General features: G+C 40.8%; 1 protein-coding gene across 1 annotated transcript in view; it reads right to left on the reverse strand.

Annotated features, from left to right (window-relative positions):
- Positions 1-16,809, reverse strand: part of LOC100371942 (uncharacterized) — a 102,886-nt gene that overhangs the window by 23,220 nt on the left and 62,857 nt on the right. Inside the window, exons 16-17 of the mRNA XM_085506645.1 lie at positions 14,028-14,166; positions 13,198-13,410 (exon numbers count right to left, since the gene is read on the reverse strand). Coding sequence (XP_085362771.1) covers positions 13,198-13,410; positions 14,028-14,166 — 352 coding nt within the window. The remainder of the gene's footprint in view (positions 1-13,197; positions 13,411-14,027; positions 14,167-16,809) is intronic.

Consider the following 16,809-nt stretch of genomic DNA (forward strand, 5'->3'; position numbering starts at 1 on the left):
CTGTCACTGTACACAATGTATTGTGATGGATATTGACTTAGAGGGCACCCTGTCACTGTACACAATGTATTGTGATGGATATTGACTTAGAGGGCACCCTGTCACTGTACACAATGTATTGTGATGAATATTGACTTAGAGGGCACCCTGTCACTGTACACAATGTATTGTGATGGATATGATGACTTAAAGGGCACCCTGTCACTGTACACAATGTATTGTGATGAATATTGACTTAGAGGGCACCCTGTCACTGTACACAATGTATTGTGATGGATATGATGACTTAGAGGGTACCCTGTCACTGTACACAATGTATTGTGATGGATTTTGACTTAGAGGGCACCCTGTCACTGTCACTGTACACAATGTGATGTGATGGATATTGACTTAGAGGGCACCCTGTCACTGTACACAATGTATTGTGATGGATATGATGACTTAGAGGGCACCCTGTCACTGTACACAATGTATTGTGATGGATATGATGACTTAAAGGGCACCCTGTCACTGTACACAATGTATTGTGATGAATATTGACTTAGAGGGCACCCTGTCACTGTACACAATGTATTGTGATGGATATGATGACTTAGAGGGCACCCTGTCACTGTACACAATGTATTGTGATGGATTTTGACTTAGAGGGCACCCTGTCACTGTCACTGTACACAATGTGATGTGATGGATATTGACTTAGAGGGCACCCTGTCACTGTACACAATGTATTGTGATGGATATGATGACTTAGAGGGCACCCTGTCACTGTACACAATGTATTGTGATAGATATTGACTTAGAGGGCACCCTGTCACTGTACACAATGTATTGTGATGGATATGATGACTTAGAGGGCACCCTGTCACTGTACACAATGTATTGTGATGGATATGATGACTTAGAGGGCACCCTGTCACTGTACACAATGTGATGTGATGGATATTGACTTAGAGGGCACCCTGTCACTGTACACAATGTGATGTGATGGATATTGACTTAGAGGGCACCCTGTCACTGTACACAATGTATTGTGATGGATATTGACTTAGAGGGCATCCTGTCACTGTACACAATGTATTGTGATGGATATTGACTTAGAGGGCACCCTGTCACTGTACACAATGTATTGTGATGGATATGATGACTTAGAGGGCACCCTGTCACTGTACACAATGTATTGTGATGGATATTGACTTAGAGGGCACCCTGTCACTGTACACAATGTATTGTGATGGATATGATGACTTAGAGGGCACCCTGTCACTGTACACAATGTATTGTGATGGATATTGACTTAGAGGGCACCCTGTCACTGTACACAATGTATTGTGATGGATATGATGACTTAGAGGGCACCCTGTCACTGTACACAATGTATTGTGATGGATATTGACTTAGAGGGCACCCTGTCACTGTACACAATGTATTGTGATGAATATTGACTTAGAGGGCACCCTGTCACTGTACACAATGTGATGTGATGGATATTGACATAGAGGGCACCCTGTCACTGTACACAATGTATTGTGATGAATATTGACTTAGAGGGCACCCTGTCACTGTACACAATGTATTGTGATGGATATGATGACTTAGAGGGCACCCTGTCACTGTACACAATGTATTGTGATGGATATGATGACTTAGAGGGCACCCTGTCACTGTACACAATGTATTGTGATGGATATTGACTTAGAGGGCACCCTGTCACTGTACACAATGTATTGTGATGGATATGATGACTTAGAGGGCACCCTGTCACTGTACACAATGTATTGTGATGGATATTGACTTAGAGGGCACCCTGTCACTGTACACAATGTGATGTGATGGATATTGACTTAGAGGGCACCCTGTCACTGTACACAATGTATTGTGATGGATATGATGACTTAGAGGGCACCGTGTCACTGTACACAATGTATTGTGATAGATATGATGACTTAGAGGGCACCCTGTCACTGTACACAATGTATTGTGATGGATATTGACTTAGAGGGCACCCTGTCACTGTACACAATGTATTGTGATGGATATTGACTTAGAGGGCACCCTGTCACTGTACACAATGTATTGTGGTGGATATGATGACTTAGAGGGCACCCTGTCACTGTACACAATGTGTTGTGATGAATATTGACTTAGAGGGCACCCTGTCACTGTACACAATGTATTGTGATGGATATGATGACTTAGAGGGCACCCTGTCACTGTACACAATGTATTTTGATGGATATGATGACTTAGAGGGCACCCTGTCACTGTACACAATGTATTGTGATGGATATTGACTTAGCGGGCACCCTGTCACTGTACACAATGTATTGTGATGGATATGATGACTTAGAGGGCACCCTGTCACTGTACACAATGTATTGTGATGGATATGATGACTTAGAGGGCACCCTGTCACTGTACACAATGTATTGTGATGGATATTGACTTAGAGGGCACCCTGTCACTGTAACTGTACACAATGTATTGATATGGATATTGACTTATAGGGCACCCTGTCACTGTACACAATGTATTGTGATAGATATTGACTTAGAGGGCACCCTGTCACTGTACACAATGTATTGTGGTGGATATGATGACTTAGAGGGCACCCTGTCACTGTACACAATGTATTGTGATGGATATGATGACTTAGAGGGCACCCTGTCACTGTACACAATGTATTGTGATAGATATTGACTTAGAGGGCACCCTGTCACTGTACACAATGTGATGTGATGGATATTGACATAGAGGGCACCCTGTCACTGTACACAATGTGATGTGATGGATATGATGACTTAGAGGGCACCCTGTCACTGTACACAATGTATTGTGATGAATATTGACTTAGAGGGCACCCTGTCACTGTACACAATGTATTGTGATGGATATGATGACTTAGAGGGCACCCTGTCACTGTACACAATGTATTGTGATGGATTTTGACTTAGAGGGCACCCTGTCACTGTCACTGTACACAATGTATTGTGATGGATATGATGACTTAGAGGGCACCCTGTCACTGTACACAATGTATTGTGATGGATATTGACTTAGAGGGCACCCTGTCACTGTACACAATGTATTGTGATGGATATTGACTTAGAGGGCACCCTGTCACTGTACACAATGTATTGTGATGAATATTGACTTAGAGGGCACCCTGTCACTGTACACAATGTATTGTGATGGATATGATGACTTAAAGGGCACCCTGTCACTGTACACAATGTATTGTGATGAATATTGACTTAGAGGGCACCCTGTCACTGTACACAATGTATTGTGATGAATATTGACTTAGAGGGCACCCTGTCACTGTACACAATGTATTGTGATGGATATTGACTTAGAGGGCACCTTGTCACTGTACACAATGTATTGTGATGGATATGATGACTTAGAGGGCACCCTGTCACTGTACACAATGTATTGTGATGGATATTGACTTAGAGGGCACCCTGTCACTGTACACAATGTATTGTGATGGATATGATGACTTAGAGGGCACCCTGTCACTGTACACAATGTATTGTGATGGATTTTGACTTAGAGGGCACCCTGTCACTGTCACTGTACACAATGTGATGTGATGGATATTGACTTAGAGGGCACCCTGTCACTGTACACAATGTATTGTGATGGATATGATGACTTAGAGGGCACCCTGTCACTGTACACAATGTATCCTCGGGGCGGACATCCGGGCATTTTCACCGCCTGGCAACCCGCGGCGGTGAAAACAAAGGCCCAAACCTCGCAGAAAACGGTACTTTGGGGTGATTGTTGAGACTCCTCTGAACAGTGCAACAAGATTAGCCCTACGTGTGTAACATATATAAATTTGATTGTTATGGATTACTTCAAAGTTGAGTTTGTATTGTTTTCTCGAATTTTCACCGGCTCGACCGGCGTTCCACAGCAGCGCGCACAGAGCCCATAGAAATGCATGGTACAGTGGTGCGCGTCTTAGCAACGTGGAACGTCTGTGACGTAGCTCCGCCCCCGAGGATTGTGATGGGTATGATGACTTAGAGGGCACCCTGTCACTGTACACAATGTATTGTGATGGATATTGACTTAGAGGGCACCCTGTCACTGTACACAATGTATTGTGATGGATATTGACTTAGAGGGCACCCTGTCACTGTACACAATGTATTGTGATGGATATTGACTTAGAGGGCACCCTGTCACTGTACACAATGTATTGTGATGGATATGATGACTTAGAGGGCACCCTGTCACTGTACACAATGTATTGTGATGGATATGATGACTTAGAGGGCACCCTGTCACTGTACACAATGTATTGTGATGGATATTGACTTAGAGGGCACCCTGTCACTGTACACAATGTGTTGTGATGAATATTGACTTAGAGGGCACCCTGTCACTGTACACAATGTATTGTGATGGATATGATGACTTAGAGGGCACCCTGTCACTGTACACAATGTATTGTGATGGATATGATGACTTAGAGGGCACCCTGTCACTGTACACAATGTATTGTGATGGATATTGACTTAGCGGGCACCCTGTCACTGTACACAATGTATTGTGATGGATATGATGACTTAGAGGGCACCCTGTCACTGTACACAATGTATTGTGATGGATATTGACTTAGAGGGCACCCTGTCACTGTACACAATGTATTGTGATGGATATGATGACTTAGAGGGCACCCTGTCACTGTACACAATGTATTGTGATGGATATTGACTTAGAGGGCACCCTGTCACTGTACACAATGTATTGTGATGGATATTGACTTAGAGGGCACCCTGTCACTGTACACAATGTGTTGTGATGAATATTGACTTAGAGGGCACCCTGTCACTGTACACAATGTATTGTGATGGATATGATGACTTAGAGGGCACCCTGTCACTGTACACAATGTATTGTGATGGATATGATGACTTAGAGGGCACCCTGTCACTGTACACAATGTATTGTGATGGATATTGACTTAGCGGGCACCCTGTCACTGTACACAATGTATTGTGATGGATATGATGACTTAGAGGGCACCCTGTCACTGTACACAATGTATTGTGATGGATATTGACTTAGAGGGCACCCTGTCACTGTACACAATGTATTGTGATGGATATGATGACTTAGAGGGCACCCTGTCACTGTACACAATGTATTGTGATGGATATTGACTTAGAGGGCACCCTGTCACTGTACACAATGTATTGTGATGGATATTGACTTAGAGGGCACCCTGTCACTGTAACTGTACACAATGTATTGTGATGGATATTGACTTATAGGGCACCCTGTCACTGTACACAATGTATTGTGATAGATATTGACTTAGAGGGCACCCTGTCACTGTACACAATGTATTGTGATGGATATGATGACTTAGAGGGCACCCTGTCACTGTACACAATGTATTGTGATAGATATTGACTTAGAGGGCACCCTGTCACTGTACACAATGTATTGTGATGGATATGATGACTTAGAGGGCACCCTGTCACTGTACACAATGTGATGTGATGGATATTGACTTAGAGGGCACCCTGTCACTGTACACAATGTGATGTGATGGATATTGACTTAGAGGGCACCCTGTCACTGTACACAATGTGATGTGATGTGATGGATATGATGACTTAGAGGGCACCCTGTCACTGTACACAATGTATTGTGATGGATATTGACTTAGAGGGCATCCTGTCACTGTACACAATGTATTGTGATGGATATTGACTTAGAGGGCACCCTGTCACTGTACACAATGTATTGTGATGGATATGATGACTTAGAGGGCACCCTGTCACTGTACACAATGTATTGTGATGGATATTGACTTAGAGGGCACCCTGTCACTGTACACAATGTATTGTGATGGATATGATGACTTGGAGGGCACCCTGTCACTGTACACAATGTATTGTGATGGATATTGACTTAGAGGGCACCCTGTCACTGTACACAATGTATTGTGATGGATATGATGACTTAGAGGGCACCCTGTCACTGTACACAATGTATTGTGATGGATATTGACTTAGAGGGCACCCTGTCACTGTACACAATGTATTGTGATGAATATTGACTTAGAGGGCACCCTGTCACTGTACACAATGTGATGTGATGGATATTGACATAGAGGGCACTCTGTCACTGTACACAATGTGATGTGATGGATATGATGACTTAGAGGGCACCCTGTCACTGTACACAATGTATTGTGATGGATATTGACTTAGAGGGCACCCTGTCACTGTACACAATGTATTGTGATGGATATTGACTTAGAGGGCACCCTGTCACTGTACACAATGTATTGTGATGGATATTGACTTAGAGGGCACCCTGTCACTGTACACAATGTATTGTGATGGATATTGACTTAGAGGGCACCCTGTCACTGTACAGAATGTATTGTGATGGATATGATGACTTAGAGGGCACCCTGTCACTGTACACAATGTATTGTGATGGATATGATGACTTAGAGGGCACCCTGTCACTGTACACAATGTATTGTGATGGATATTGACTTAGAGGGCACCCTGTCACTGTACACAATGTGTTGTGATGAATATTGACTTAGAGGGCACCCTGTCACTGTACACAATGTATTGTGATGGATATGATGACTTAGAGGGCACCCTGTCACTGTACACAATGTATTGTGATGGATATGATGACTTAGAGGGCACCCTGTCACTGTACACAATGTATTGTGATGGATATTGACTTAGCGGGCACCCTGTCACTGTACACAATGTATTGTGATGGATATGATGACTTAGAGGGCACCCTGTCACTGTACACAATGTATTGTGATGGATATTGACTTAGAGGGCACCCTGTCACTGTACACAATGTATTGTGATGGATATGATGACTTAGAGGGCACCCTGTCACTGTACACAATGTATTGTGATGGATATTGACTTAGAGGGCACCCTGTCACTGTACACAATGTATTGTGATGGATATTGACTTAGAGGGCACCCTGTCACTGTAACTGTACACAATGTATTGTGATGGATATTGACTTATAGGGCACCCTGTCACTGTACACAATGTATTGTGATAGATATTGACTTAGAGGGCACCCTGTCACTGTACACAATGTATTGTGATGGATATGATGACTTAGAGGGCACCCTGTCACTGTACACAATGTATTGTGATAGATATTGACTTAGAGGGCACCCTGTCACTGTACACAATGTATTGTGATGGATATGATGACTTAGAGGGCACCCTGTCACTGTACACAATGTGATGTGATGGATATTGACTTAGAGGGCACCCTGTCACTGTACACAATGTGATGTGATGGATATTGACTTAGAGGGCACCCTGTCACTGTACACAATGTGATGTGATGTGATGGATATGATGACTTAGAGGGCACCCTGTCACTGTACACAATGTATTGTGATGGATATTGACTTAGAGGGCATCCTGTCACTGTACACAATGTATTGTGATGGATATTGACTTAGAGGGCACCCTGTCACTGTACACAATGTATTGTGATGGATATGATGACTTAGAGGGCACCCTGTCACTGTACACAATGTATTGTGATGGATATTGACTTAGAGGGCACCCTGTCACTGTACACAATGTATTGTGATGGATATGATGACTTGGAGGGCACCCTGTCACTGTACACAATGTATTGTGATGGATATTGACTTAGAGGGCACCCTGTCACTGTACACAATGTATTGTGATGGATATGATGACTTAGAGGGCACCCTGTCACTGTACACAATGTATTGTGATGGATATTGACTTAGAGGGCACCCTGTCACTGTACACAATGTATTGTGATGAATATTGACTTAGAGGGCACCCTGTCACTGTACACAATGTGATGTGATGGATATTGACATAGAGGGCACTCTGTCACTGTACACAATGTGATGTGATGGATATGATGACTTAGAGGGCACCCTGTCACTGTACACAATGTATTGTGATGAATATTGACTTAGAGGGCACCCTGTCACTGTACACAATGTATTGTGATGGATATGATGACTTAGAGGGCACCCTGTCACTTTACACAATGTATTGTGATGGATTTTGACTTAGAGGGCACCCTGTCACTGTCACTGTACACAATGTATTGTGATGGATATGATGACTTAGAGGGCACCCTGTCACTGTACACAATGTATTGTGATGGATATTGACTTAGAGGGCACCCTGTCACTGTACACAATGTATTGTGATGGATATTGACTTAGAGGGCACCCTGTCACTGTACACAATGTATTGTGATGAATATTGACTTAGAGGGCACCCTGTCACTGTACACAATGTATTGTGATGGATATGATGACTTAAAGGGCACCCTGTCACTGTACACAATGTATTGTGATGAATATTGACTTAGAGGGCACCCTGTCACTGTACACAATGTATTGTGATGGATATGATGACTTAGAGGGTACCCTGTCACTGTACACAATGTATTGTGATGGATTTTGACTTAGAGGGCACCCTGTCACTGTCACTGTACACAATGTGATGTGATGGATATTGACTTAGAGGGCACCCTGTCACTGTACACAATGTATTGTGATGGATATGATGACTTAGAGGGCACCCTGTCACTGTACACAATGTATTGTGATGGATATGATGACTTAAAGGGCACCCTGTCACTGTACACAATGTATTGTGATGAATATTGACTTAGAGGGCACCCTGTCACTGTACACAATGTATTGTGATGGATATGATGACTTAGAGGGCACCCTGTCACTGTACACAATGTATTGTGATGGATTTTGACTTAGAGGGCACCCTGTCACTGTCACTGTACACAATGTGATGTGATGGATATTGACTTAGAGGGCACCCTGTCACTGTACACAATGTATTGTGATGGATATGATGACTTAGAGGGCACCCTGTCACTGTACACAATGTATTGTGATAGATATTGACTTAGAGGGCACCCTGTCACTGTACACAATGTATTGTGATGGATATGATGACTTAGAGGGCACCCTGTCACTGTACACAATGTATTGTGATGGATATGATGACTTAGAGGGCACCCTGTCACTGTACACAATGTGATGTGATGGATATTGACTTAGAGGGCACCCTGTCACTGTACACAATGTGATGTGATGGATATTGACTTAGAGGGCACCCTGTCACTGTACACAATGTATTGTGATGGATATTGACTTAGAGGGCATCCTGTCACTGTACACAATGTATTGTGATGGATATTGACTTAGAGGGCACCCTGTCACTGTACACAATGTATTGTGATGGATATGATGACTTAGAGGGCACCCTGTCACTGTACACAATGTATTGTGATGGATATTGACTTAGAGGGCACCCTGTCACTGTACACAATGTATTGTGATGGATATGATGACTTAGAGGGCACCCTGTCACTGTACACAATGTATTGTGATGGATATTGACTTAGAGGGCACCCTGTCACTGTACACAATGTATTGTGATGGATATGACGACTTAGAGGGCACCCTGTCACTGTACACAATGTATTGTGATGGATATTGACTTAGAGGGCACCCTGTCACTGTACACAATGTATTGTGATGAATATTGACTTAGAGGGCACCCTGTCACTGTACACAATGTGATGTGATGGATATTGACATAGAGGGCACTCTGTCACTGTACACAATGTGATGTGATGGATATGATGACTTAGAGGGCACCCTGTCACTGTACACAATGTATTGTGATGAATATTGACTTAGAGGGCACCCTGTCACTGTACACAATGTATTGTGATGGATATGATGACTTAGAGGGCACCCTGTCACTGTACACAATGTATTGTGATGGATATGATGACTTAGAGGGCACCCTGTCACTGTACACAATGTATTGTGATGGATATTGACTTAGAGGGCACCCTGTCACTGTACACAATGTATTGTGATGGATATGATGACTTAGAGGGCACCCTGTCACTGTACACAATGTATTGTGATGGATATTGACTTAGAGGGCACCCTGTCACTGTACACAATGTGATGTGATGGATATTGACTTAGAGGGCACCCTGTCACTGTACACAATGTATTGTGATGAATATTGACTTAGAGGGCACCCTGTCACTGTACACAATGTGATGTGATGGATATTGACATAGAGGGCACTCTGTCACTGTACACAATGTGATGTGATGGATATGATGACTTAGAGGGCACCCTGTCACTGTACACAATGTATTGTGATGAATATTGACTTAGAGGGCACCCTGTCACTGTACACAATGTATTGTGATGGATATGATGACTTAGAGGGCACCCTGTCACTGTACACAATGAGTTGTGATGAATATTGACTTAGAGGGCACCCTGTCACTGTACACAATGTATTGTGATGGATATGATGACTTAGAGGGCACCCTGTCACTGTACACAATGTATTTTGATGGATATGATGACTTAGAGGGCACCCTGTCACTGTACACAATGTATTGTGATGGATATTGACTTAGCGGGCACCCTGTCACTGTACACAATGTATTGTGATGGATATGATGACTTAGAGGGCACCCTGTCACTGTACACAATGTATTGTGATGGATATTGACTTAGAGGGCACCCTGTCACTGTGCACAATGTATTGTGATGGATATGATGACTTAGAGGGCACCCTGTCACTGTACACAATGTATTGTGATGGATATTGACTTAGAGGGCACCCTGTCACTGTACACAATGTATTGTGATGGATTTTGACTTAGAGGGCACCCTGTCACTGTACACAATGTATTGTGATGGATATTGACTTAGAGGGCACCCTGTCACTGTACACAATGTATTGTGATGGATATTGACTTAGAGGGCACCCTGTCACTGTACACAATGTATTGTGATGAATATTGACTTAGAGGGCACCCTGTCACTGTACACAATGTATTGTGATGGATATGATGACTTAAAGGGCACCCTGTCACTGTACACAATGTATTGTGATGAATATTGACTTAGAGGGCACCCTGTCACTGTACACAATGTATTGTGATGGATATGATGACTTAGAGGGCACCCTGTCACTGTACACAATGTATTGTGATGGATTTTGACTTAGAGGGCACCCTGTCACTGTCACTGTACACAATGTGATGTGATGGATATTGACTTAGAGGGCACCCTGTCACTGTACACAATGTATTGTGATGGATATGATGACTTAGAGGGCACCCTGTCACTGTACACAATGTATCCTCGGGGCGGACATCCGGGCATTTTCACCGCCTGGCAACCCGCGGCGGTGAAAACAAAGGCCCAAAACTCGCAGAAAACGGTACTTTGGGGTGATTGTTGAGACTCCTCTGAACAGTGCAACAAGATTAGCCCTACGTGTGTAACATATATAAATTTGATTGTTATGGATTACTTCAAAGTTGAGTTTGTATTGTTTTCTCGAATTTTCACCGGCTCGACCGGCGTTCCACAGCAGCGCGCACAGAGCCCATAGAAATGCATGGTACAGTGGTGCGCGTCTTAGCAACGTGGAACGTCTGTGACGTAGCTCCGCCCCCGAGGATTGTGATGGGTATGATGACTTAGAGGGCACCCTGTCACTGTACACAATGTATTGTGATGGATATGATGACTTAGAGGGCACCCTGTCACTGTACACAATGTATTGTGATGGATATTGACTTAGAGGGCACCCTGTCACAGTACGCAATGTATTGTGATGGATATTGACTTAGAAGGCTAGATCAAATAATATCTGATTTCACTGTATCATATCATTAATCACTAGACTAACCAAACCATAGACCCTTAAAAAAAGAGGGATAAGCAACTTGTCAATCTTCATTGTACGACGTTACTTTGCATAATTATTAAATGGATTACTTCGTACTTATATAACTGCGCACTACAGAGAACAAATATATTCATTATGTGACTACTGTATTATTTGAAAAGTAAAAAAAAATGCCCTCCAAGAATAACTATTATGTTGCAAGCTCTGCTTTGTCTGCATATCAATTCAAATAGTTAGTTGGTGTCCAGTGGAGAGAGAAGTCAACAATACTGTTGGTGTCCAGTGGAGAGAGAAGTCAACAATACTGTTGGTGTCCAGTGGAGAGAGAAGTCAACAATACTGTTGGTGTCCAGTGGAGAGAGAAGTCAACAATACTGTTGGTGTCCAGTGGAGAGAGAAGTCAACAATACTGTTGGTGTCCAGTGGAGAGAGAAGTCAACAATACTGTTGCCTCCTAAGAATCTAAATCTTCAAAAATTGCAATCTGTACAGATTACATATTTTTGAGTGCAATTTTCCTTTTAAAATATGTATGCAACATTTTGCTATTTATATATGTTTTTGTTTTGATAACTTTGGACTAAACAGACATAATTTTCTAACGACTTCAGATCTTGATCAAAAGTTTGGCATCCAAAGGATTATTCATAGGAGAGTTTATATCGATTATGTCTTGTTTTCTGTTAAGATTTTATTGGTATGTTTAACAATTATTAACGACAACAACAACAACAACGACGACGACAGACATTTTTTTTTATGAAACGAGCAAGATAAAAACAGGCAACCTATACGCAGTTATTTTACCACCAAAATGACCAAAAAATAGCTAAATATTCATTTAATGTCTGATTTAAGAATGTAGCAGAAATTTGTTATTGAAAAACACGGGACAAGCGACAAACTAAGAGCCATAGATGATTGGTAGTAAGCCATGCTAAGTTGTTAGTTGTTATGTAATGAATTATATCACCACATGTAAGTGCACATTACAATATAGAAGTTAAATACTACCTGAAGGTTTGAAAACACGTTGAAGCAAGATTTCACAAATACAGTTCAGACATGGATGCAGAGTAACAAAAACAGAGCTGGCGTCGCAACAGTATTAAAGAAGTATCTGCTCAGTGTCTGCATTGTGACGTCATTCGAAAGTCTGCTGGATGCTCTTACTAATTACGTATGCAAAGCAGCATTGTACATTAGTCTATTGTCTTTTATCAATGTTTCTTATCCCTCTTTTTAGGGTGCAGCAAACCTAACTTTTACATGTAAGTAGCAGAACAGACTATGCGCAAGTATTTTTCTGGATTAGAGCTTTATGGAATATTCTATTCTAAAGTATCTCACACGCGCACAAACAAGCAGGTAGGCAGGCAGAGGCACTGGTGTGTGTGGGAGATGATCACTTACCAGTAGTTCCTTCAGTGTTGGCACATTCAAACTTCGTCTGATGGCATGGAACGCTGTATGTGCATTGTAAATCAATGGCTGCTGTGGTGCTTGCGATGATGATGATGATGTAGGAGTCTGTTGCATTTCATCGTTCACCTCTGTACCTTTAGATGCTAATTCAGCCCTCTTTGTTGCTGCCTCCATCAGTGCACGTTCATTACAGTGCTTTTCCTAATATGTTAGGTTAATTGAAGAAATAGATCAAGCATCACACCCAGCCAAACAGTTTAAACCCAATATTTAATGTTGTAAATAAAACAATTTACTCAACTCAGCATTAAAAAAGATAGCTTCGCTGTTAGCAATGGACATTTCAATTAAAGAACAGAATATATCATTAGAAAATGAACAATATGTAGACTTGCTGTTTTTAACAAGAATTCAAAAATATCACATTTTACCAAAAATCACAAAAATAATCATCAAAATTAGAGAATTAGTAGTCATTAATTTCAGTTCAATTCCTAAGTAGTGTTTCACATCCAACTACAAAAACAGCATGCATGTACCAAGTGTTAACCCATTTAAGTAAACAAAACATACTGTAGGGAGTTAACTGTTATGCAAATCAGATGAGGTCCGAGTTAACTTAATCACAAAATATCTGTAACAAATTGCATGTACCGGTTACACGAGATATTGATGGAACAAGACACGCACATCCGTGCACCCAATTGGTATGACAAACATCTTTTTTGTGCCCTCCAACACACATGAAACAAAAAGTAATGCACAAGAGATTCTCACACCAATATTATGTGAGAAATATTTCCACAATGTACACTCACCTGTATATGACTGACACATGACCATATTTGCCGTCGTATTCGGTCACAATTTTGCCATAAACACACACCTTGGTATTCTTCCCGAGATACATGGCTTTTGATAACATGGCTATACAAACCCTTTGGTGAATTGAAAGCTCTGAAAAAGACATTGCATTATGTCAACATTTTTTTGTTATTTATTAGGTAAAATGTGGAAAATGTGGTTATGAAAATTGTTTACTCAAGAAAGTTAATGATCCATTTTGTTTGTACTCTTTACTTAGTGAACTGATGATAAATCCAACATTTTTAAACCAAAGATTGTGAAAATTATTCTCCAAAACAATAATATACAATGAGAAGTCAATGATGACTGCATTATCACTGCACAAAAAAGTTCCCATAAATACAGCAACATATCTCAGCAATATTTGGCAAGAAAAATACTAGCGAATGTGTTCAATTAATATGTGTACTGTATTAATCTCAATGAATAACATAAATTGTATTCCCTAATATAACATACCGTACAAGAAAAATACTCGCCAGATTTGGCAGAAAAACTATACTGTACTTTTTATATTTATACTACAATAATGAAACATATCAGTTTAATACACTTATCTAATTGATAAATCTTGGAGAGCATATTGTTAATTAACATCCAATTCTCATTTCAGCAGTATGAATACCTTCACGGTCAACTTATTTCTTCAATAACAAATGTTTCATTCAGCCAAATTTTATCCCATATCTTGAAAATTGCACTTACTAATCATAGCAAAATGGTTTACATTTTTAGTGACTAATAGATAAAAATGTTTGAGTCATTGTAACCACAAAGACACTTGAAGTGAAATTTAAACAATATCTGGAAAAATATTACATAGAATATATATCAAAATATAACTTGACGAAGGTGCCAAACTGGTTAACATAATATCAAAGTTGAAAGACATTAAATATAAACTGTTCTTCTAGTTACTGTAACCACAAAAGATTGACCATGAAGTCAACAACGACGAGGGTAAACATTATACCCTCACGTAACTCAACCTTCATATACGATGATACAACAAGGTAAAAAGTTTGGATTATGTGTGTAACAGGTAATAAATTCATGTAATTGCAGATGACAGCAATGACCTGTTTAAATGTGTCAATTGAAGTTGGTATGGTAAATAGTTTGGAGATTTATGACCATTTTTCCCTTACTACAAAATTAACATGTCTGAACTGATCAGTTATGCCATGGTAATTTTCTACTCATTTTGACAAGGAAACAGATATTTTAGGAGCACTAAGGGCAGGTACAGCACACCGTATTAAGAGGTTTATGTCCCCTTGAACTGGATGAAATGCTGTAAAGCCCGATGGGCTCTAAATACTGAGCAGCAGCAGACGAGAGTTGAATGCACAATCACCCTGATGCTTGACAGACACACTAATCATTATGCTTAGCGCTAGATAGAAATGTCATTAGTACTAAAAGATGCTGTCATTAATAAATCATCAAACTATGCACTTTATACCAAACTGACTTAAGGTAGCAGAATAGTTTTTTGGGCACTTTTCATATTTTTTTTTGAAAAACACACGAATAGCTCCCTAAGGCATGCTACATACATTGGTGTTTTTATTTTATTGAAAAAAAATATCTTGTACAAGTAAACTGATTTTTTTCTTGTGTGCAAACAAATGGCCAAGTTTTTGTTTATCCAGTGTACACCCAACTAGTGCATCTCATTAATATGCATGGTTTACAAACATAACTGAACTGAGGGTAAATAGTTTTAAGTTGAGCCACTTTCTTTATTTGCTATTTACAAACAACTGATAAGATATCTGTTTGTAGTTTACACACAGCTGATAAGATGTGTGCACTGCTGCCTTTCTAGACAGGAAGTACAGCAAAGACAAAACAATCGCGTTTGAACAACAAATTTTGAATAAACAAAAAAGTACATGAATGTACCACTTCAATGTAATTATATGTTAACAGAATAAAAACTTACAATAAATTTCTGTAATATTTTTTCTTGACTTTGTCATTGAAAGGTATCTGACCACGGGGTTACTTTCTTAGTCCAGAAGTAATGCAGTTACATTGGGCAGGGGCTCCCTTTTACAAAATATGGTTGCAAACAATAAAATACGGCCATCTGTGGTGGCTATGCATTGCATGAAAATTCTGATAACAGGCCAAAAACTACATGTAAAGGTTGATCAATGATAAGAATATGCTTGGACCTAGTTTATATAATCCATTTTTCAGAGGAGTTTTCACCAAGTAGGCATACTTGCATGCTTAGGTTTATCTAAATTCGTAAATTATGTTACATGTAATAAATCTGTCTGATAAATACTTGGTTGTTTTATCTAATGTGCTCATGCGAACAAAATGCACGGCAACGAAATAGTAGCGTGCGAGACGGCGAGATTCGACTCGTTGACATGTCACTGTTGAATGGCGCCCTAGAAAAAGAGATTTGTCAATTTTGCAAAGTAGGCAATATCTCAATAGTGGAGCGCAGGCGTCACGGTCTAGGCAGTCAGTTTGAATTTCTTTGCACGCAAGGAGATTGTATTCGATCGAAACTGAGCCAGCCTAGCTTCCCGTCATCCCGAAAGAAGGGGGCAGTTTTCGAAATAAATAGAAAAGCTGCCATTGGAATGCGAGCGACTGGAAAGGGACGGCGCGCTCTGGTGAAACTGTCAAGCTATTAGGGGTTACCTCAACCAGTAACGGGTCCACACTTTCGCCAGTATGTACAAGCTGTCTCCAGGAGACTTTGAAACT

The sequence above is a fragment of the Saccoglossus kowalevskii genome, chromosome 12 (assembly GCF_978046115.1).
Source record: "Saccoglossus kowalevskii chromosome 12, keSacKowa6.1, whole genome shotgun sequence".
NCBI classification, from domain to species: domain Eukaryota; kingdom Metazoa; phylum Hemichordata; class Enteropneusta; family Harrimaniidae; genus Saccoglossus; species Saccoglossus kowalevskii.